The sequence below is a fragment of the Salvia hispanica genome, chromosome 2 (assembly GCF_029641045.1).
Source record: "Salvia hispanica isolate PSC_SH4W2 chromosome 2, Shi_PSC_v1, whole genome shotgun sequence".
In the NCBI taxonomy this organism is placed as follows: domain Eukaryota; kingdom Viridiplantae; phylum Streptophyta; class Magnoliopsida; order Lamiales; family Lamiaceae; genus Salvia; species Salvia hispanica.
This window is the reverse complement of record NC_142693.1, coordinates 6413161-6436665: the sequence shown is the minus strand read 5'-3', so window position 1 is coordinate 6436665 and position 23505 is coordinate 6413161. Positions and strand designations below refer to the sequence as shown.

The following is a 23505-nucleotide window of genomic DNA, read 5'->3' as shown; positions in this document are numbered from 1 at the left end:
ATGTTGCAATCGATCTTTTAATGCACAAATGAGATCATGCTGAATTTAGCTCACTACTTCAGCATAACAAACATAGTTACAAACAAGAATATTCATAAAATTCATATACTTTTTAGTTGTTACGATATATTGTGATTTTTTATACAAAATAATTATGTATTATAGAGCCCCTACTAAAGATATTTTCTGCATCCGCCATTATCTGTCTTGGCTACTGATGCACTTGCATAAATTCTCGTATAGATATGACGAGATAATTTTCTCTCAATCCGTCACAACTGTATTAGGAGTAAAATAGTTTTACATATGTAGTTGTCATAAATGTTCGTGTGGGAATACTTAGGAAACAAGGTGTTTGGTTGAGAGCTTTGAAATGAACAATGGTATGCAAGTATATATTTTGGTTAGTTATAACATACATTTTAGTTTAAGAACAAAGCGTAACTATAATGTGAGGTCTAGAATATTTTAATACTTAATGAAAATAATAAATTGATGGTCTTATGAATGTTCGAATCTAATACCTATATTTAACAAGACACAGAGAAATTAAAGAGAATTTTATCCGACAATCAGTAGGGTTAGAGAGAGAATCAGGAGCTTTTGAAAATCATCAAGTTAGAGAAAATAGGGACATTGAAAATGAGGCTCTGTGATTGACTATGGTTTTAGCATGAAGGCAGGGGTGGCACCACCAAGGAGGGAAGCATGTTGTAGCATTTATTTACCTTTTTACTGTAACACATATAATGATTTATTTTTATTTTACCGTTACGAGATTTAGTAATTTTTATGTATATTCTTCATATAATTAATGAAGAGTTATATTACTACTATAACGTAATATGCTATATTTTTCTATAAAAGTAAAAAAAATTGGTTTTTCAAGCAAAATAACTAGTTAGAAAAAGTGTGTAATTCATATAATAAATAATCGCGCGGAATAGAAATTTTTTTGCCTTTTAAAAAGGAAGTAATAATAATATCAATATCTATGAACCATATATAAATTAAAATCTCTGCAGTTTAAAAAGGAGGTAATAATAATAGTAATTAAATTTAAATGACAGAGGAGACAATAATAAAATCAAATTACTCATCTGTAGATTCATCTATCATACATCACCAACCAGGATACAAATCACACATTAACTTAACCCTAAACATAAAAACTCTAATCCGTCATGTCTAAATCTCAAACATTATAATGAGATCATCACTTATTAAAAGGAGTTGGATTAGGGTTAGGGTTAGGGTTAGGATTCGGATCCAGATTCCGATTTGGATTCTGGCCAGAATAAGAAGAGCTGGACTGGTCGAAATCGTATGGATACGGCAGCACCATCCCGGGATCCCACCCGAGCCCGGTCCCCTCCATATCGCCTCCTCCTCCCGGGCTCTGGACCAGGTTCCATGGGAAGCTCTCCATCCCATCATCCTCCATCCGCACTGGAGCCTCTTCCACAGTGGTTGGAGGAGGAGGAGGCGGCAACGCCAACATAGGCGGCGGCGGCAGGAGTGGAGGCAGCGGCGGCGGCGGCGGCGCAGCCAGATTGCGCTGGTGCTCAGCTGCCATGGCATCCATCCTTGCTTTGATATCTCGGAGCGTCTGGCCGATGACAAAGCTCATCTCCGAGACGTCATGGATTCGGAGGTCGTTGAGGGAGGCTTGGCCGAGGATGCATCGGAACATGAAGGCCTCAAGCTCTCGGCAGCTGTTTTCCTTCTGGAGACGGCGGAGCTGCTCCGTCGCCTTCTTGATCCGCTGGCGGGTGAAGCTCTCCTGGTTGACCATCTTCCGGGTCTGGTCCATGATGGAGAGCTTGCGGAAGCGGGCCAGGATGGACTGCGCTTCAAGAGGCGACGGCCATACAACCGGCACGGGGTCGTACTGGCTGTAGATGATGACGCAGGCTGGCACACCACAGAGGGTGCTCAGCTCGCTCACCTTCTTAATAAGACCCTTCTTTCGCTTCTTGTATGAAGCTTTTCTCTCTGAATCATTAGTAATGTAGGCAAGGGTTACCTTCTTTCTCGTCATTGCTTTTAGGATTTAACAATGATTTCTTTTTGTTGGTGAGTTTTAGGGCTCTCTTTGTGTGCATATTTATAGCGGCTGAAGAAATTGGATTCAATACAATTTTGAAAATTTGCTTTGCGTTGTCTGAGTTGTTAAATTTATTTTCATAACGGTTTTAGCGCGTCAGTTAATGCATTGCTGCCCTCATATATTTTATGAGGAAAAAACTTTTATTGTGATTATCCCTTTATCCACCATTTGAAGAGTCATTTTGCAATTTTGGATTGTCTATGATTTATAGAATTATTTACTTAATTTTTTAGCATGAGGATTCCACATTCCTCTAACTTTTTACTATCACAATCCAATATAAAATTACTCCCTCCGTCCCCGATTAAGAGTCACACTTTTCCATTTCAGTCCGTCCCCAATTAAGAGTTACACTTCATTTTTACCATAAATAGTAAGTAGGTCTCACATTCCACTAAATCAATTCACTCACATTTTATTATAAACCAATATAAAAAAATGAGTCCCACACTCCACTAACCTTTTCAACCAACTATTCTTTACATTTCTTAAAACTCGTGCCCGGTCAAAGTGTGACTCTTAATCGGGGACGGAGGGAGTAATATTTTAAATAGGTCTCACATTCTACTCATTTTCTCCAATTATTTTTCTTCACACCGTCAAACAAATTCGTAAAACTCGTGCCGATTGGTTCTTTAAATGGTAGACATTCGGAGTAATATTGGCAGCATACATGTACCATGAAATCTTGAGCCCTTTTTTCATTATTCTTAAAGTAATTGTACACATATTTTTTATAGTATACCTTTTTCTAAGTAGTAACACTAATAATGAAGTGCTTTTGGCTTTATGGGATGCCTCGTTGTTTAGAACTTATCGAAGTAGGTAGGTAGTTCTTTGCCTTGTCGTTTACGAACGTGGTTTGCATTTTTGCAATAGCATCTTGTCGATTTTTTGTTTTGAACTTATACTTACTACTTTCGGTAGTTTGATCATTTTTATTTACTATAAAAACATAGTAATAAAGCGTAACACCAATGTACATATACATAGAGTATAAAATAAATGCGGATTGATGATACATTAATTTCTGATACTAAATCGAGAACACGTACTTTTTAAATATCAACTTTTAAATTTAATTAAAAGATTTTAACTTGTAATCAATATTTACAATCGGTAACCAAACTCGTGAAGTTACCAATTCACGATTAAATTGATTGGACCGATTAGACCACTAATAGAACTTGAATATTGTTGGAAATATAAAGAATTAAATGCTATAAACTATATGAAAACAAATCAATTACATTCGATAATTGTATCACGCAAACTCAATTACCTTCCTTAAATGCATCACACAAAATTAATTACATTCCTTAAGTGTTCATCTCTAGATTTATTTATGTTTTAGAAGGTCAAATACACTTAGGAGGTTTACAAGGATATGTAAATTGTATAAAGATAAAGAGGACATTCCTATACTTAAGGGCATTCCTCATGTTTGTTTAAATTATACATAAAGATAATAAGGACATTCCTCATGTTTTAGGAGGTTTAAAATTTGAGGGCATTTTGTACATACAATTTTTTTTTCAATTTATCTTTACTCTAAAATTAAATTTGAAATTTTGTTACAATAGACATAATAATTGACGGACCTGACTCACTAAATTTTGTTAATGCCTAGTTGTATTGTAAAAATGTATCTCTTGAATTCTAGATTTTTTGAGTTAATTGCTGCCCCTTATACATTTTAAGTGGAAACAAACATTTATTATCATGATATTCGCAAGATGCACGTATGAAATATTTAACAATTTTAGAGCACTTGTACATACAATTATATTAATTATATACCTTTTCTAAATAGTAACACTAATAATATAAGTGCTTTTAGCTTTATCGGGTGCCCAGTTGTTTAAGACTTATTCGAAGTAGGTTTTTGCTTTGTCGTTTTCGTATATAGTTTATATTTACGGCAAAGTCTTGTTTATTGCCGTTTTGAACTTATACCTACTATTTTCAATAATTTGATTCTTAAATATCTAATAATAAAGCGCAACACCAATATACATAAATACAAATAATCATTAATTGGCTTATGTGTAGTACTCCCTCCGTTCCACTTTAGGAGTCCTGGTTTACCATTTTTCGGTGTCCCACTTTAGCAGTCCCGGTTGGAATATTCCATAAATGGTATTAGGCCCCGCATTCCACTAACCTTTTTTCACTCACATTTTATTATAAAACTAATATAAAAAGGTAGGACCCACATTCCACTGTCTTTTTTCACCAACTTTTCTTACATTTCTTGATACCCGTGCCGAACTCAACCAGGACTCCTAAAGTGGGACGGAAGGAGTATTAAATAATTGTGGATATATGATACCTTAATTTCAGTTACGAAATCAAGAACACACTTTTTAAATATCATTCTTTAAATTTTTATTAAAAGATTACAATTTGCTACCACTATTTTAAAATTGGATCGGGAAGCATATCAGTGATTAGTATTTCTAAAGATATTACATCTGATTATTTTACATTTGAATTGTGCAAAATCGTTTACGTTCCTTTAAGTGTTTCTATCTCTAGATTAACTCAAATTTTTAGAGGTTAAATGATAAAATTAAATATGTAATTTTGTTACAACAGATATAATAACTAACTGAATCCGCTCACAAGCTGTGTTATTTGTGATACTCCTATGTAAACCATTTAAAGAGCCATTTTTTCATTTGGTTTTCCACAATTTATAAAACCATTTATTTTATTCTACTTTTAGTACGAAGACCTTCGCATTCTACTAGCTTTTTACACCCATAATCTAATATAAAATTAATATTTTAAATAGGTCCCACATTCTATTCACTTTCTTGAATTATTTTTCTTCACAAGGTCAAACAAATTATTAAAACATATCCGAGTCTAAATGATTCTATAAATGATGGGCGGAGGGAATAATATTGGCTGCCGCAGCTTATATGTACTAAGAAATCTTGAGGCCTTTTTCATTCTTAAAGAAATTGTAAATACATATTTTATAGTATACCCTTTTCTAAGTAGTAACTCAAATAATGAAGTGCTTTTGGCTTTATGGGGTGCCTCTATGGTTAGGACTTATTCGAAGTAGTAGGCAGTTCTTTGACTTGTTGTATACGAACGTGGTTTGTATATTTGCAATAGCACCTTGTGGTTTTTTTAGTTTTAAACTTATACTTACTACTTTCGATAGATTAATCATTTTAACTACTATAAAAACTTAGTAATAAAGCGCAACACCAATATACATATACATATAGTATAAAATAACTGCGGTTGATGATATATTAATTTTCGATACGAAATCGAGAACACATACTTTTTAAATAGACTCCCTCCGTCCCACAAATATTGTCCCATTTTTCCATTTTCGTCCGTCCCACAAAGTTTGTCCCATTCCACTTTTACCATTTTTGGTAGGGGACCCCATATTCCACCAACTCATTCCTACTCACATTTTATTATAAAACTAATACTTTAAAAGTAGGACTCATATCCCACCAACTTTTTCAACTCACTTTTCATTACATTTTTTAAGACCCGTGCCGGGTCAAAGTGAGACTATCTTTGTGGGACGGAGGGAGTATCAAATTTTAAATTTAATTAAAAGATTTAATTAACTTATAATCAATATTTACAATCTGTAACCGAATTCATGAAGTTATCGATTCACGATTCAATTGATTGGACTGGTTAGACCACTGATAAAACTTGAATATTGTTGCAAATATATAGAATTAAATGCTATAAATTATATGAAAACAAATCAATTACATTCCTTAATTGTATCAAGCAAAATGGATTACATTCCTTAACTGTATCACACAAAATCAATTACATTCCTTAAGTGTTATCTCTAGATTATCTCATGTTTTAGGAGGTCAAATTCACTTAGGAGGTTTAAAGGACATTTATTATATAAAGATAACATTTACAAGGAATATTTAAATTATATAAAGATAACAAGGACATTCCTCATGTTTTAGGAGGTTAAATTTGAGGGCATTTTGTACATACAAATTTTGTGAATTTATCTTTATTCTAAAATTAAATTTGAAATTTTGTTACAATATACATAATAATTGACTGACTGGGCTCATGTTAATGCCTAGTTGTATTGTATATTTGTATCTCTTATAGTCTATGAAATACTATTTAGCAATTTTAGAGCAATTGTACATACAATTTTATTAAGTATATAAATTATCTAAATAGTAACACTAATATAAGTGCTTTGTCCTTTATCGGGTGCCCGGTAGTTTAAGACTTATTTGAAGTAGGTTTTTACTTTGTCGTTTTCGTATATAGTTTGTATTTACGGCAAAGTCTTGTGTATTGCCGTTTTGAACTTGTACTTACTACTTTCAATAGTTTGATTCTTAAAAAGCAACACCAATATACATAAACACAAATAATTATTAATTGGCTTATGAAAGCATTAAATAACCGCGGATAGATGATACCTTAATTTCAGATACGAAATCGAGAACACACACTTTTTAAATATCATTCTTTAAATTTTTATTAAATGATTACAATTAGCCACCACTATTTAAAAATCGGATCGGTAAGCATATCAGTGAAACTATTTATTCACGGTTCAGTTTAAAAATTTTGATATTTCATTTTAAGGATATTACATCCGATTATTTTACATTTGAATTTGTGCAAAATCATTTACGTTCCTTTAAGTGTATCATCTCTAGATTAACTCAAATTTTTAGAGGTTAAATGATAAAATTAAATTTGCAATTTGCAATTTTGTGCAATGCAAACAACATTTCAGAAGATTAGGCTAATGGCAGGTGGGATCGGAGAGGTCATTGCCGCTTCCTTGCCCATATAAATATTTGAGTTAATTATTGTTCAAAATGACAAGATAAAAAAATTGAAATTGAAAATATAAACTTAAAAATATGTAAAATCTAGGCTAAAAACTAGTATAGTTAACCCCAATTATTTTGACTAATAACTCTTTCACAAACAATTTGACATTTTCAATTAAAATTTCATCCATTCAAAAACACATTTTCAAAAGAGTAGTGCTATTTGAGCAAACTAGCTTTAGCCGAACATACTTTCCATTTAAAATATAGTAATTGTTAAGTTTGACACCGATTAAAAGATATTTAATTGTCCAAAAAAGGCATAAATAAAAAATTATACTCCATCCTTCACCCGTCCTGAAAATTTGTCACTGGCTCATCCGCTCCTAAAAATGTTGTCGCCTTTTATTTTTACTACTCCATCCGTCCCGCAAGAATATGCACTTTTTATTTTTCAGTGCGTCCCACAAGAATATACACTTTCTACTTTTGAAATGTTTTTTCACTCAATGAGGTAAAACCCATTCTCCACTAACAATACTTTAATTATTTTTTCTCTCTACCTCTCTCTTACTTTACCAATTTTACATTAAAATCCATGCCGAACTCAAAGTGCATATTCTTTGGAGATAAATGGAAAATTTATAGTATAACTCACATTCTACCCACACATTCTCAGTCATATTTTATCGTAAAACAATGATTAGTGTGCCTTTGACCGAAAATCTATTAAATTATTATCATGTCTTTTACCCACCAAAAATTTGTTGAAGGAAATCTAAAAAGTACACCTAGATTATTATTTTAAATTTATATTTATTAATAGTTTAAAAGTACACCTAGATCATCATAATAAATGTTTATTTCCTCATAAAACATAGTATATGTTTAGTAAATAATCAACAAGTGAAGACCATAGACATACTTCCTCCGTCCCTCACTAAGTGAGGCATTACTTTTTGGCACGAGTTTTAAGAAAGTGGACTTTTGTTAGTTAAATGGAGAGAATAAAGTAAAATAGAGGAAAAAATATAGAGGCAAAAGTAAGAAAAGAGTGCTAAAAAAAGAAATGAATCGCCTAGCTCGGGATATCCCAAAAAGGAATATGAATCACTTAACAAGGGACAAAGGAAGTACAATACAACTAGGAACTAACCAACACAAGAAAAACAGTTATGAAATTAGTAATTGAAACAACTAAGACAATGCTAAGGGTCTCTTTGGTACATAGAATTGAATTCAAATTCAATTGAATAAAATTTGAGGGCATTGATATGAAGTTTGTGCGCAATGTGTAGTTTGTGTAGCATATGTGCATTGTGTGTGTATAGTGTGTGCAAAATATGTGTGTAGAATGTGTTTGCAATGTATGTGCATTGTGTGTGTATAGTTTGTGCAATGTGTGTGTGCGCATAGTATGTGTATTGTGCAGATAGTGTGTATAGAGTGTGTGCAGTATGTGTTTCTGTCATTCTGTGTGAATTTTCTCAATTTTATTACTAATTATTTTAATTGTAATTATATCTGCGTGATACGAAATTCAAATTGTGGAATTGAAAATAAATAGATTTAAAATTTCAGTACCAATTCCTATTTTTTTTTACCAAACATTGGGTTTGGAATTTAAAGCCCCACTTCCAATTCCGCGATACCAAGAGGAGCTTAAGCAAATTCAAATTCAGTTTAATGAGAAAGGCTTCTGACAAGAAGCGAAAGAAGGATTTGAATAAGAAGGTGAACGAGCTGAGCACATTAATAAAAACAAATCACACATTAACTTAACCTTAAATAACACATTAACTTAACCTTAAACGAGTTGGCCGTACCACCGGCACGGGGTCGTAAGGGCAGTAGATGATGACGCTGGTTGACACACCACAGAGGGTGCTCAGCTCGTTCACCTTCTTTATCAGACCCTTCTTTCGCTTCTTGTATGAAGCTTTTCTCTCGGAATCATTCTTAACGTAGGCAAGGGTTACCTTCTTCTCGTCATTGCATTTATGTTTAACAATGATTTCTTTTTGTTGGTGAGTTTTAGGGTGTGGTAATGAAGTTACCGATTCACGATTCAATTGATTGGACCGGTTAGACCACTAATAGAACTTGAATATTGTTGCAAATATATAGAATTAAATGCTATAAATTATATGAAAAAAAATCAATTACATTCCTTAATTGTATCACGCAAAATCAATTATATTCCGTATCACACAAAATCAATTACATTTCTTAAGTGTTCATCTCTAGATTAACTCATGTTTTAGGAGGTCAAATACACTTAGGAGGATTACAAGGACATATAAATTATATAAAGATAACAAGAAAATTCCTATACTTAAGGGCATTCCTCATGTTTATAAGGAATGTTTAAATTATATGAAGTGTGTGCGCAATGTGTAGTTTATGTAGCATATGTGCATTGTGTGTGTATAGTGTGTGCAAAATTTGCAATGTATGTGCACTGTGTGTGTATAGTTTGTGCAATGTGTGTATGCGCATAGTATGTGCATTGTGCATATAGTGTGTATAGAGTGTGTGCAGTATGTGTTTCTGTCATTCTGTGTAAATTTTCCTAATTTTATTACTAATTATTTTAATTGTAATTATCTCTGTGTGATACGAAATTCAAATTGTGGAATTGGAAATGTATAGATTTGTAATTTCAATACCAATTCCTTTTTTTTATACCAAATATTGGGTTTGGAATTTAAAGCCCCACTTCCAATTCCACATGCTCAATTTCACGATACCGAGAGGAGCTTAAGCAAATTCAAATTCAGTTCAATGAGAAAAGCTTCTGACAAGAAGCGAAAGAAGGATTTGATTAAGAAGGTGAATGAGCTAAGCACATTAATAAAAACAAATCACACATTAACTTAACCTTAAATCACATTAACTTAACCTTAAACGAGTTGTCCATACCACCGGCACGGGGTCGTAAGGGCTGTAGATGATGCCGCACACCACAGAGGGTGCTTAGCTCGCTCACCTTCTTTATCAGGCCCTTCTTTCGCTTCTTGTATGAAGCTTTTCTCTCAGAATCATTCTTAACGTAGGCAAGGGTTACCTTCTTTCTCGTCATTGCATTTATGTTTAACAATGATTTCTTTTTGTTGGTGAGTTTCGGGGTGTGGTAATGAAGTTACCGACACGATTCAATTGATTGGACCGGTTAGACCACTGATAGAACTTGAATATTGTTGCAAATATATAGAATTAAATGCTATAAATTATATGAAAAAAATAAATTACATTCCTTAATTGTGTAATACCCGCTTCTTTCATTATCCTTTCCGTTGATGTTTAATGTCGAACTAGAGAATCTTCACTCTCTTGCTTCGTTGAATTAATTAAGAACTCGTTACTTACTGATAATTAGTGTTGATAGTTCGCGAAACAAAACTCTGAAGTGAAAGTTAAACGAACTAAAGCAATTTAAGATATTTATGAAACTTAACAAATGTCGAGAACGAATACGGAGATATCATTCCCGACTAAAGCGTTTGTATACATCCCAAACTACATTTTCACTTGCATAATTAAATGTATGTGGGTTTATGAGTTTAAGAAAAAGGAATTATGGATGCTATTACAAAATACACAAGTATGGGCCTAGAGCTTAAGAAACTATATTGCTATTGCTTGCATTTTGGGCCTCTTCTTTTTCCCAAGCCCAAATCTCAGCCCGTGGGGGCCAGGGCAGCAAGCCCATTTCTGGACAGCAACGTGGCAGCCAAGCTTCTCCCTCACCTGCGAGATAAAACAAGATTTAGCTACTAAAGAATAAGAGGAACTAATGAAGCTCTTAATAGAGGAAAGGAAACAACATCTCTTTAACTATGGAGGACCAAAGACTCACCAAAGATAGCAAGTCAAATCTGCCATCTTGCTCCTCCAAAACAGCCCATGCGAAGTAGCCTTTCCTAGTCACACAATCAACCAAAATAAGTAAATAAGAAGTCCTATTGTCCTAAGCTAAACACCAAGTTTCATTAATCAAAAGAAGTGGAGATCAAGAAAGTAAGAGATTTTCTGCAGCATGAAAACAAAGAGGCTGGGCAGCCATTTAAATCCCCCTAGGTGCACCCTACATGCTCCTGCAGCTTACAAACAAATGAGTTATTAACCAAGTACCATGAGGCCATGTGAGGACAAGAATGTTTAATGGGTCAAACACCTAGTACTGTAAATAACACCAAGCCTCTTAAATAAAAGGCTGTGTTGAAGATCAAAACAGAGAGATATGCTGGGAGTGAAAACAAATGAGGAGTCAGCATTTTTAATGCAGCAAAGTACCCCAAGTTCTCCTATAAAGATCCCCTCCATACCACATTCGAACTCCCTCCCACACATCTCAAAATAATCAGCAAAAATTTAGAGAGAGTTAGAAAGCTTGGTGCCTTAGGAGCTGATCTCAAGCAGCAACCAGCTCAAGAGGTATTTCCCTCCATTCCCAATCTTTTCTCAAGCATCATGTAGAAACACCTCAACATAGAAGTCTCAACAGTAGCTTTCTTAGAGCCTTAACAACTGGAATAAGAGTACAATAGGCTGCCTTAATGCTCAACTTCAGTAGCAAACCCACAAAAGTACCAACACAAAAATATAGAATCATAGCTATGGGAAATTTCAGCAGTAGCAAAGAATGGAGTAAGCATAAATAGCTAATACCAGTGCTTAGTCGAGTGGAATAAACCTCATATCAGTAAAACCAAGTTATCTAAATCATAGGAGCAAGACTTGGTGTAGCAAAAATGGCAGCAAGCCCTTTCCAGTGGGTTGAGCTCCAAAATCAAAGTCTTTAATCACACATAGCTACTGCCCAAGTTTTTTTTAAAACAAAATACTAAGAAATGAAAGGGGTGGAAGAACTTAGCTTTTAAAATTGTGCTTGGGCTGCCCGATCTGGACGACGACGGAAGGCTGCGAGGCGGCAGCGTCGGCGCTGGTCTGAGAAGCAGACTGAGCAGCGTTGGCGACGGCAACTGGAGGGCAGCTGCGGGGACTCCACGGCGAGCCCAAGCTCCAGAGGTGAAGACGGCAGCGGCAAATCGCCGGAGAAGAGAGGAAAGACGGAGATGGCTGGACCGGCGCCGAGCGACGCAGCAGGCGGCAGCCCTGCTCGTCGGGCAGCCGAGGACTTCTCCGAACTCGACGGAGAGAGAGAGAGACATTGGAGAAGGGAGTTCCCACCGACGGAGCTCCGAAATTTCGCCGGGGATGAGAGCGGCGAAAGGCGACGAGCGGCGGTGAGAATGAGGCGAAGAGAGAGAGAAAAGAAATCTAGGGATTTTCCATTTTAAATTTGGGGGAAAACTTGTAAAATGGAAATGAGGAAGAAAGGAAGATCCGATGGAAAAGGGAGGAGTAATGTGTTGGGCTTGATTTTATTTTGTGTTGCTGGGCCTATTTAATTAAAAGTATGGCTAAGGTTTTAAATAGAGAATCGGCTTGGGCTAACATATAAAATAAAGTAGGAGTTGGGCCTTAGCCTAATTAAATCATGAGCCCACCTTTGTTGCTCAATCAAACAATTGAGGTTAAGTAATGGTCCGCTAATTAATTGCACGATGATAAATTTAATTTTCGGACCTTATCTTAAGTGCTCGAATAATTAATGATAAGAATTGATATGCTAACGATAGACCTCGAGTTATTTTAGTGCTTGAATAAATGGCATAGGAGGTAACACCCTCTAGTTAAGCGAATAATTTTTCCAAATAAATTAAATCTACTGATTTAATTAATGTTCAAGAATTCTAGAACTTCTTCTAGAAAAATAAGAAAGAGAATAAAAAAAAGAGCACGCACTTAGGATGCATTCACGTTTGAGTTCATTTGGCTTCTTAAGCCTAATTAAATATTATTTCCATGTTACTAAAGGGGCGTCTTCGCGCGTCATCTAAAAATCAAGCTAAGGAGTTTGTTCGGCTAAGAGATAGCCTTTGAGGTGGGCATTCTTTCAAAACATGACTTTAGAATGAAAATGTTATTCTTTACTCAAGTATGTTGTCATGCCATGTTTTGTTTTATGCTTACCTATCTGCTTGGCTATGCCAACTAAGTTAAATCGAATTCGGGTCCCAGTAGGGCCGCAAACCCTACTCGGACTAGTGTACACATAAGGGGACCGTGAGCTAACATAAGAGTTGGCCGGTCCAATGACCGTCGTGGAATGTGGCCACATTCCCGGTTCACACCATGTTCAGATATGGTATAGTTATGTTATGTGATTGCGCAATCAAATCTTAATGAAAAGAAAAGTATTTAGTGACTCGGGTCTTTTAAGTAAAACCCCGTGATCACTCAACTGTGGCATTGACAATTTAAAATAGAACTGTTTTTGGCAATGTGCCCACTGAGTATATCAAATACTCAGCCCTGCATGTTATTTTCAAATGTGCAGATTGAACGTGGACGAGGAAGCGAAGGTGTTGGGACAAGAATTTTAAATAAGTAGTTAGGTAGCCCAAAGTAGCATGTCTTCATACGTGCTATTTTGTCTTGGACTCTTCCGCTGCAATCTAAAGTTATGTTCTAGAAAGTTATGAACTTTGTCTTGATACGCTGAATTCATTTTGACTATGTACCCATATGCCTTTGAGACTATTGCTTTAAGTGATTTCACCCCTTTTATGTTGTCCCTTGATTATTGAAAATTGTTTAGTCGCGAAATAGCTACGCTCACTAGCACTAGGGAGTTGTGGTCGTGACAAATTGTATCTCGCAAAATCAATTTTATTCCGTATCACACAAAATCTATTACATTTCTTAAGTGTTCATCTCTGGATTAACTCATGTTTTAGGAGGTCAAATACACTTAGGAGGATTACAAGGACATATAAATTATATAAAGATAACAAAGAAATTCCTATACTTAAGGGCATTCCTCATGTTTACAAGGAATGTTTAAATTATATACAGTGTGTGCGCAATGTGTAGTTTGTGTAGCATATGTGCATTGTGTGTGTATAGTGTGTGCAAAATATGTGTAGAATGTGTGTGCAATGTGTGTGCATTGTATGTGTAAAGTTTGTGCAATGTGTGTGCGCATAGTAGGTGCATTGTGCACATAGTGTGTGTAGAGTGTGCAGTGTGTATTTCTGTGTGAATGTGCCCAATTTTATAACTAATTATTTGTAATTGTAATTATCCCAAAATTCAAATTGTGGAATTGGGAAGATATAGATTTGAAATTTCAATACCAATTCCAATTTTTTTTTTACCAAACCCTGGGTTAGGAATTTAAAGACCCAATTCCAATTCGGCATGCTCAATTTCATGATACCGAGAGGAGCTTAAGCAAATTCAGATTCAGTTAAATCTCATGTCTTCCACAACTATATATATACACACAAACATAGCCCGAAATCCACCAAGAAATCCATGTTATCTAATAACAATGATGAGAAAGAAGGTGACCATTACTTACATTACCAATGACTTTGACAAGAAGCGAAAGAAGGGTTTGATTAAGAAGGTGAGGGAGCTGAGCACATTAATAAAAACAAATTACTTATTTGTAGATTCATCCATCATATATACATCACCAACCAGGATACAAATCACATATTAACTTACCCTTAAACATAAAAACACTAATCCGTCACGTCTAAATCTCAAACATTATAATGAGATCATCACTTATTATAAGGAGTTGGATTAGGGTTAGGGTTAAGGTTAGGATTCGGATCCAGATTCCGATTTGGATTCTGGCCAGATTGAGAAGAGCTGGACTGGTCGAAATAGTATGGATACGGCAGCACCATCCCGGGATCCCACCCGAGCCCGGTCCCCTCCATCTCGCCTCCTCCTCTCGGGCTCTGGACCAGGTTCCATGGGAAGCTCTCCATCCCATCATCCTCCATCCACACTGGAGCCTCTTCCACAGCGGTTGGAGGAGGAGGCGGCAACGCAAACAAAGGCGGCGGCGGCGGCAGGAGCGGAGGCAGCGGCGGCGGCGGCGGCGGCGCAGCCAGATTGCGCTGGTGCTCAGCTGCCATGGCATCCATCCTTGCTTTGATATCTTGGAGCGTCTGGCCGATCACAAAGCTCATCTCCGAGACGTCATGGATCTGGAGGTCGTTGAGGGAGGCTTGGCCGAGGGTGCATCGGAACATGAAGGCCTCAAGCTCTCGGCAGCTGTTTTCCTTCTGGAGACGGCGGAGCTGCTCCGTCGCCTTCTTGATCCGCTGGCGGGTGAAGCTCTCCTGGTTGACCATCTTCCGGGTCTGGTCCATGATGGAGAGCTTGCGGAAGCGGGCCAGGATGGACTGCGCTTCAAGAGGCGACGGCCATACAACCGGCACGGGGTCGTACTGGCTGTAGGTGATGACGCAGGCTGGCACACCACAGAGGGTGCTCAGCTCGCTCACCTTCTTAATAAGACCCTTCTTTCGCTTCTTGTATGAAGCTTTTCTCTCTGAATCATTTGTAATGTAGGCAAGAGTTACCTTCTTTCTAGTCATTGCCTTTTGGTTTTAACAATGCTTTCTTTTTCTTTGGTGAGTTTCAGGGCTATCTTTGTGTACATATTTATAGCGGCTGAAGACATGAGATTCATTTCAATTTTGAATTTGCTTAGCATTTTCCGAGCTGTTCCATTTAAGTTCATAACTGTTTTACTGTGCCAGTTAATGCATTGCTGCCCTCATATATTTTATGAGGAAAAAAACATTTATTGTGATACTCCCTCTATACACAATTTGAAGAGCTATTTTGCCACTTTAGTTGTCCATAATTTATAGAACCATTTACTTTATTCCACTTTTAGTATGAGGACCCTCACATTCTAGTAGCTTTTTACCCCCACAATCTAATATAAAACTAATATTTTAAATGGGTTTAACATTCTACTCACTTTCACCAATTACTTTTTTTCACAAAATCAAACAAATTCATAAAACTCGTATCGAGTTTAAATAGTTCTTTAAATAGTGGACGGATGGAGGGAGTAATATTGGCCACATACATGTACTATGAAATCTTGAGCCCATTTTTCATTCTTAAAGAAATTGTACATATATATTTTTTTATAGTATACCCTTTTCTAAGTAGTAACACTAAAATGAAGTGCTTTTGGCTTGTGGGTGCCTTCCTGTGTAGGACTTATTCGAAGTAGTAGGAAGTTCTTTGCCTTGTCGTTTACGAACGTGGTTTGTATTTTTGCAATAGCACCATGTCGGCTTTTTTGTTTTGAACTTATACTTACTACTTTCGGTAGTTTGATCATTTTTAACTACTATAAAAACATAGTAATAAAGTGCAACACCAATGTACATATACATAGAGTATAAAATAACGGCGGATTGATGATACATTAATTTCTGATACTAAATCGAGAACATATACTTTTTAAATATCAATTTTTAAATTTAACTAAAAGATTTTAACTTGTAATCAATATTTACAATCGGTAACCAAATTCGTGAAGTTACCGATTCACGATTAAATTGATTGGATCGATTAGACCACTAATAGAACTTGAATATTGTTGCAAATATAAAGAATTAAATGCTACAAACTATATGAAAACAAATCAATTACATTCCATAATTGTATCGCGCAAAATCAATTACATTGCTTAAATGTATCACACAAAATTAATTACATTCCTTAAGTGTTCATCTCTAGATTTACTTATGTTTTAGAAGGCCAAATACACTTAGGAGGTTTACAAGGATATGTAAATTGTATAAAGATAACAAGAACATTCCTATACTTAAGGGCATTCCTCATGTTTGTTTAAATTATACATAAAGATAATAAGGACATTCCTCATGTTTGAGGAGGTTTAAAATTTGAGGGCATTTTGTACATACAAATTTTTTGTCAATTTATCTATAAAATTAAATTTGAAAGTTTGTTACAATAGAAATAATAATTGACGGACCTGACTCACTAAATTTTGTTAATGCCTAGTTGTATTGTATAAATGTATCTCTTGAATTCTAGATTTTTTGAGTTAATTGCTGCCCCTTATATATTTTAAGTGGAAACAAACATTTATTATCATGATATTCGCAAGATGCACCTATGAAATATTTAACACTTTTAGAGCACTTGTACATACAATTATATTAATTATATACCTTTTCTAAATAATAACACTAATAATATAAGTGCTTTTAGCTTTATCGGGTGCCCAGTTGTTTAAGACTTACTCGAAGTAGGTTTTTGCTTTGTCGTTATTCTACTGCAAGTAAGATATATTGGTACTCTCCTGATTTTTGGAATGGTCCCATAAAATCTATCTCCCATACATCAAACAATTCTACCTCAATGATGATATTCATAGGCATCTCTTTCTTCTTAGAAATTCCCCCCGTCCGTTGGCATTCATTGCATTGGAGAACAAAGCTAGCAGAGTCGCGAAAAATGATAGGCCAATAAAATCTACTCTGCAAGATTTTTATCGCGGTTCTTTGCACACCAAAGTGGCCTCCAGTTGGAGACGAATGGCACTTTTCAACTATAGCCGCCCAATCCTCTTGAGGGATACATCTCCTAAGTATAGTATCTGTACATCTTTTGAACAAGTAGGGCTCATTCCAAAAGTAAGATCGTGCATCCCTATAAAATTTCTTTTTCTGATAAGGAGTAAGATCTGGTGGATGTACCTTTGCCGCAAAATAATTTACAATATCGGCGTACTATGGGAAGGTGGCTTGAGTGAAGAACAAATGCTCATCTGGGAAGTCCTCGTTGATTTCTTGAGATAAATCTTCTCCTTCCACCGGGTGCTCCAACCTTGACAAGTGGTCCGCTACCACGTTCTCGCACCCCTTTTTGTCTTTTATCTCCACATCAAACTCTATGAGTAGCAAGATCCATCGGGTAAGTCTGGGCTTCGCATCCTTCTTCGCAAATAAATGCCTAATAGCTGCATGGTTAGTATAAACAATAGTCTTAGTTCCAACAAGATAGGCCCTAAATTTATCAAAAGAATAAACAATAGCAAGCATCTCCCTTTCCGTAGTCGTATAATTAGCTTGAGCTGAATCTAAAGTTCTACTAGCATAATAAATGACTCTAAACATCTTGTCCCTCTTCTGCCCCAAAGCTGAGCTAACTGCAATATCACTTGCGTCGCACATGATCTCAAATGGTTGACTCCAATCAGGTGTGATGAGGACAGGAGCGCTTACTAGAGCTTTCTTCAAGGTCTCAAAAGCCTACAAGCAATCGGAAGTAAAATTAAATTTCACATCCTTCTCAAGCAGTTTACAAAGAGGTTTAGAGATCTTAGAAAAATCCTTGATGAATCTCCAGTAGAAGCCTACATGTCCTAGAAAACTTCTTACTCCTTTTTCATTGGATGGAGGTGGGAGTTTCTCAATGACTGCAATCTTTGCCCTATCGACTTCTATCCCTGCAGAAGATACTTTATGCCCTTGAACTATACCTTATTTCATCATAAAATGACATTTTTTCCAATTGAGAACAAGGTTAGTTTCTACGCATCTCTGCAAAACCTTAGCTAAATTGTCAAGACAATGATCGTAAGATTTTCCAAACACAGAAAAATCATCCATAAAAACTTCCATCACTTTCTCAATCAAATCATGAAATATAGCCATCATACATCTTTGAAAAGTAGCAGGATCATTACACAAGCCAAAAGACATCTTCCTATAAGCATAAATACCATAAGGACATGTGAAAGCAGACTTATGTTGGTCTTCGGGAGCAATTGCGATTTGATTATACCCAGAATAGCCATCAAGAAAACAGTAGTAATCATATCCCCCTAGCCTATCAAGCATTTGATCAATAAAAGGCAAAGGGAAATGATCCTTCATAGTGGCTGCATTTAACATCCTATAATCAATGCATACTCTCCAACCGGTAGCTACCCTAGTGGCTATCATCTCTCCATCCTGGCCGGGCACTACCGTCATCCCCCCTTTCTTAGCTACTACTTGCGTAGGACTTATCCATTCACTATCAGATATTGCATAGATAATCCCTGTATCTAGTAACTTTATCACCTCTTTCCTAACTACATCTTTCATGATAGGGTTAAGTCTACGTTGGTTTTGCACACGAGGTTTATGCCCTTTCTCAAGTAAAATTCTATGCATGCATGTGGTTGGGCTAATTCCTTTCAAATCACTAATAGACCATCCTATGGCAGACTTATACTTGTTCAAAACACACAAGAGCTTCTCACACTCTTTCTCACTCAACGCAGCGGACACAACAACCGGGTAAGTGTTATCCGGCCCTAGGAATGCGTACCTGAGATGTTCGGGGAGAGGTTTTAGCTCTACCTTGGGCGGTCCCCGTGGCTTTCCCACTGTTTTCTTCCTTTCTACCTCTTCTTCGGGAGTGCGTAATGGTAAGAATGTGTTTCCCTTTTGAGGGATTTTTTCCGGTAGCACTTCCAGTTCTGCAATGATGGCACACACGTTAGCATCACAAGAAGATAAGTCATTACTAGGAGTGAAGGAATTTATTAGACAAGCTTCGAGAGGATCCTGGGTTTGGTGATAGGTGACTTCCACTTCTCCCACACAATTGGTGACGACTTGGATGACACTGCATTCTTGGTAGCCTTCTGCCCCCTCCTTTCCATGAAATTTCAGGGCGTCGTAGATGTTGAATGTAATGCTTGTATCGTGTAGCTTCAATGTAAGATCTCCTTTCTGTACATCTATCATGGCTCCCCCAGTAGCTAAAAACGGTCTTCCAAGTATTAAGGGCACCTTCTTGTCCTCCTGCATGTCAAGCACAACAAAATTAGCTGGAAAAATAAATTCTCCAACCCTTACCAAAACATCTTCTACTATCCCCATTGGTGTTGTTGTGCTTCGGTCTGCCATTTTCAACGTGATTGAGGTGGGGCGGATGCTATCAACGTCAAGTTTCCTGTAAAAAGATAAAGGCATCAAGTTAATACTAGATACTAGATCACATAACGCTCTACCCTGTATCCTGTGTTTAGTGGGTAGTCCCTTTTGGATGATAGCACTGCAATTCTCTGTTAAGCCTATTGTCTCGTACTTCCCCAACTTCCTTTTTCTTGCCACCATATCTTTCAAAAATTTAACGTAATTGGGCATTTGTTGCAGGGCCTCTACCAGTGGAATGTTGATGTGGACTTTGCTCATTGCTTCCAAGAATTTGGCAAACTGAGCGTCAAGTTTCTTGCTCTTCAATCGTTGAGGATACGGGATGGTAACACTACTATGTGGGGGCATGTCTGGTTGCTGCTGCCCAGCCGGCGGACCGCCGCGATGGGGTGTGTCGGCCGCTGGGTTTTCATCAGTGACCAATCCAGAGTCTATCTCGATCTGCTGGGGTGTAGACGGTGGGTCGCCATGTTGGGGTGCGGCGGGCCGCCGCACGTCTTCGACAGACGTGTTGTCAGGCGACTTCTCCGCCTCCCTTCTTCCCCTCTAGGTCTCCTGCCTCCGGAGGTTGATATGTAGTCCCGCTACGCAGCTGAACGGCGTGGCACTTTCCTTTCGGGTTTACTTCTGGCAAGCTAGGAAGCGTACCTGGAGTGTTCCTGCTTCCTATGATCGTGGCTAGGATCCCAAGGTTAAATTCCAGCATCTCGACTTGAGTAACAAGGGTTGCCAACCCTCTTTCCAAGGTGCTTGTATTTCTTTCTAGATTTTTCAACCGCTGGTTCGTCACATTCCTATGTTCGAAAACTTCTGCGATGCAGATTTTCAGCAGATTCTTCCCAATTAGAGCGGGGTTGATCCTCTATACCTGCACATATTTGAAGGAACTGACAGCGGAAGCGCTGGTGGACGCTAATTAATTTGCATGAATTAACATAATTTAGCAATCATTAATCACACCAATAAATCACATAATAATCAGATCTATTTATAAGATTATTTAGACAAAATCTATTCGCGTAATTCTTACATGTATCATGCTCATAACTTGAATTAATCATGCTTTAGAATATTGAAACCTAAAACATGCTTTTCTACGGAGCAGAAAAATACCTAATTAATTCTCCAAAGAATTGAAGATGGCTAGCAGCTTCTCCATGTGACGCTTTGAATACTAGACCACAAATCTTCTCTCTGGTTCCCGAACTGTACTCCGATATCAGTGTGGGCTGATCTTACTAGAATACTAGGACTTAAATAAAGAAGACAGAAGAAATCCTTTTGGGAATAGGAGTTGAATTCGAAATCTCCTTCAGCTAGGGGGCCGAAAATTTTCGAAAATTTTATGAAATAAAATTGTGTTGTTTCTGTCTCCTTTATTCTCCTATTTATATTAAGTTCCTTTTGGGCCCAGACAGGGATCTATGGAAGGTTTTGGATATGGGCTCATCCAATTTACTTTTTACTAATTAAATTGAACCCACAATTTAATATAAGTTATAATTGGAATATTACGAGCAGCCACTACAGAAGTAATATTGAACTCTCCCCATCCAAATCCGAAATTACAAGTAATCCGGGTTTCCGTTTAACTTTTATTTTCCGCGCTTAAGATTAAAATGTCCATTAATTAATTAATGTCTGCTATTGACTTAATTAATTAACTTCTTATTAATTCCAAGAGTGGACTTAGCATGAAACGCTTATTTATTATTCATAGAGTAATCAAACTCCAAGTAGCTAGGTTCCGAATAATAAAACCTTTTTTCGCGCTCCTCTTGAGGACATTATCAAACGAGACTCACCTCGTGCACGATTCAATATAATAGCAATCCTAGCACCGCTAGATATTGATCACCACTACCCAATATATCAGGATCATTGGGTTACGAAAAACCCGCACCATTTGATAAGTCAAAGTAATGCATAATCAATACCGTATGCTCAATGCTAACCTACATTGATTAAGAAACAAATATTATCAAGACCTCGCCTTTCAGTAGATAGCCCAAGGACAAGTCTTGCTGTTAGATCCGTTCAGTGCTATACCACACCAATGTCATCTTATTTCAGTAAGGCTTAGAAATATGCGGACTGACATTGCAACCTTTCTCGATGGATAGTCAAATTCCATCTAGGTTGTGAAATTCATCTTTTTCTTTGTTTAGAACTGACCGTGTTACCTTAAAGTGGACGACGCCCACAACCGGTCTACTAAAACAAAGACTTAGACTTTGTTAAGTTAACTTATACATTTAAACATGTCTTAACATCCATTAAATGTAAAACATAACAACATTATGACAAAAATAATCTGTTTTATTCATTGGAAAATAAAATAAGAGTTTTACAGTATTCAATTACTCGAAACGTGATTTCTAGTATACAAATTCCCCTTGCTGCTCATAGCCATATGGATCCTCCATACCTACAGGAAATCCATAACAAAATAAAAATAAAAATAAAAATAAAAATAAAAATAAAATAAAAGCGATTAAAATCCAAAGTAGCAAAATTATCCGTTTGAAGATATCACTCCAAAGTGAATTGTCTTCCCCGGCAACGACGCCAAAAACTTGATGCACTATTTTTTAGCACTAAATAAACCTGCAAGTATATAGAGTATATATAGTATAGCCAAAGGTCAGTACCGGATATCGAACACGGGGAAGGCAAACACAAAGTGTCTATCCTCTACTAAGACTCAATTACTATCTGGAAAAGCAGTAGGTTTTGGAAAACTTTTGAAAACTGAAAGTAATAAATAGCATATAACAACTAAATGCAAATAAAACACGGAGATAATCGATAGAGATAAGGGAATCCTAGGGATGTGCGTTCACAGTTATGGTTATACAAGTTCCAAACTACAATACCCTAGCACAGTTTATACTTTGAAAGGACGAGTCACCTAGTTTATGCTCATGCGATGCAAACGTTGATTACAAAATTAGGGTTGTCAATCCTAACACGTAACTCCAAAAAAGCTCCTAAGACCCTTGAAAAGTCCTCACTCTCAATTAACAGTGCCGTTTTAAGGGAAGCTAACTGTAGCGTCTACTAAGTGAATCTAACTCGCTAGAACTCTGTCACAGTTATGAAGCGAGCTATATTAAATCTTTATACAAGATTGTGTCACTCAATCATGCAACATCAAAACTACTTAGTGAAGAAACAAAGTAAAAACAAAACGGATATTAAATAGAAAATTGGAATTGTATAATCAAAGTTGTTACTAACACATCCCTAGAATCCTATGATTTTAGTTACACATGATGAAATAAGCTAAACACATAGATTGAAGGGAAGAAAAATTGAACATAAAACTAAAGCAAATAAAACCTGTAGGTTGAATCCTTGTCGTTCTTGATGTTCTTGAAAAATCCATCTCCAACTCCTTGCACAAGTGAAGTACTCTAGCTCTTGATCTCTATGAATTATTTTGCAAGTAGAAGCTATATCTTTTTTATGAAGCTTGAGGTCTTATTTATAGGGAAAAGCCAATCCTTGTTGTAGAAGGAAAAGATCTTCAAAATATGGTAAATCTTGGAGCAAATCTAGGGCATCTCGAATTCGCCGCCTTTCTCCGGCTGGCCGCCGCACCTTGGCCGGCGGTCACCGCGTTGGAGTCCAGAGAGTCTGTTTCCTCGGCGGTGGACCGCCGCACGACTTCCCGCAGTCGCCGGGCGAGACTTCTCTTCCAAGCGTATTTTTCCCAGGCGGACCGCTG

The 23505-nt window shown here is 36.7% G+C and overlaps 2 protein-coding genes and 2 long non-coding RNA genes across 4 annotated transcripts; 1 reads left to right on the top strand and 3 right to left on the bottom strand.

The window, feature by feature from the left end:
* Positions 1-1216: 1216 nt before the first annotated feature.
* LOC125185564 (agamous-like MADS-box protein AGL80) lies at positions 1217-2041 on the bottom strand. Its single transcript, XM_048082119.1, has one exon. The coding sequence runs from the start codon at positions 2039-2041 to the stop codon at positions 1217-1219; it is 825 nt and encodes a 274-aa protein (XP_047938076.1).
* Positions 2042-10387: 8346 nt separating this feature from the next.
* On the bottom strand, positions 10388-12302 carry LOC125201966 (uncharacterized). The gene is made up of 2 exons (XR_007173009.2): positions 10781-12302; positions 10388-10671 (listed from the first exon to the last, which is right to left on the bottom strand). It is a non-coding gene; the product is annotated as an uncharacterized LOC125201966 (long non-coding RNA).
* Positions 12303-12808: 506 nt separating this feature from the next.
* On the top strand, positions 12809-13530 carry LOC148931481 (uncharacterized). Its single transcript, XR_016135081.1, has 2 exons — positions 12809-12871; positions 13328-13530. It is a non-coding gene; the product is annotated as an uncharacterized LOC148931481 (long non-coding RNA).
* A 1031-nt stretch (positions 13531-14561) lies between these two features.
* Positions 14562-15389, bottom strand: LOC125185555 (agamous-like MADS-box protein AGL80). The gene has a single exon (XM_089064800.1). It carries the CDS (start codon positions 15387-15389, stop codon positions 14562-14564), a length of 828 nt encoding a protein of 275 aa, XP_088920926.1.
* Positions 15390-23505: the final 8116 nt, after the last annotated feature.

What these genes read in the sequence shown, in the direction of transcription:
- LOC125185564 (XM_048082119.1), bottom strand. Translation starts at nt 2,041, where the DNA reads ATGACGAGAAAGAAGGTAACCCTTGCCTACATTACTAATGATTCAGAG.
- LOC125185555 (XM_089064800.1), bottom strand. Translation starts at nt 15,389, where the DNA reads ATGACTAGAAAGAAGGTAACTCTTGCCTACATTACAAATGATTCAGAG.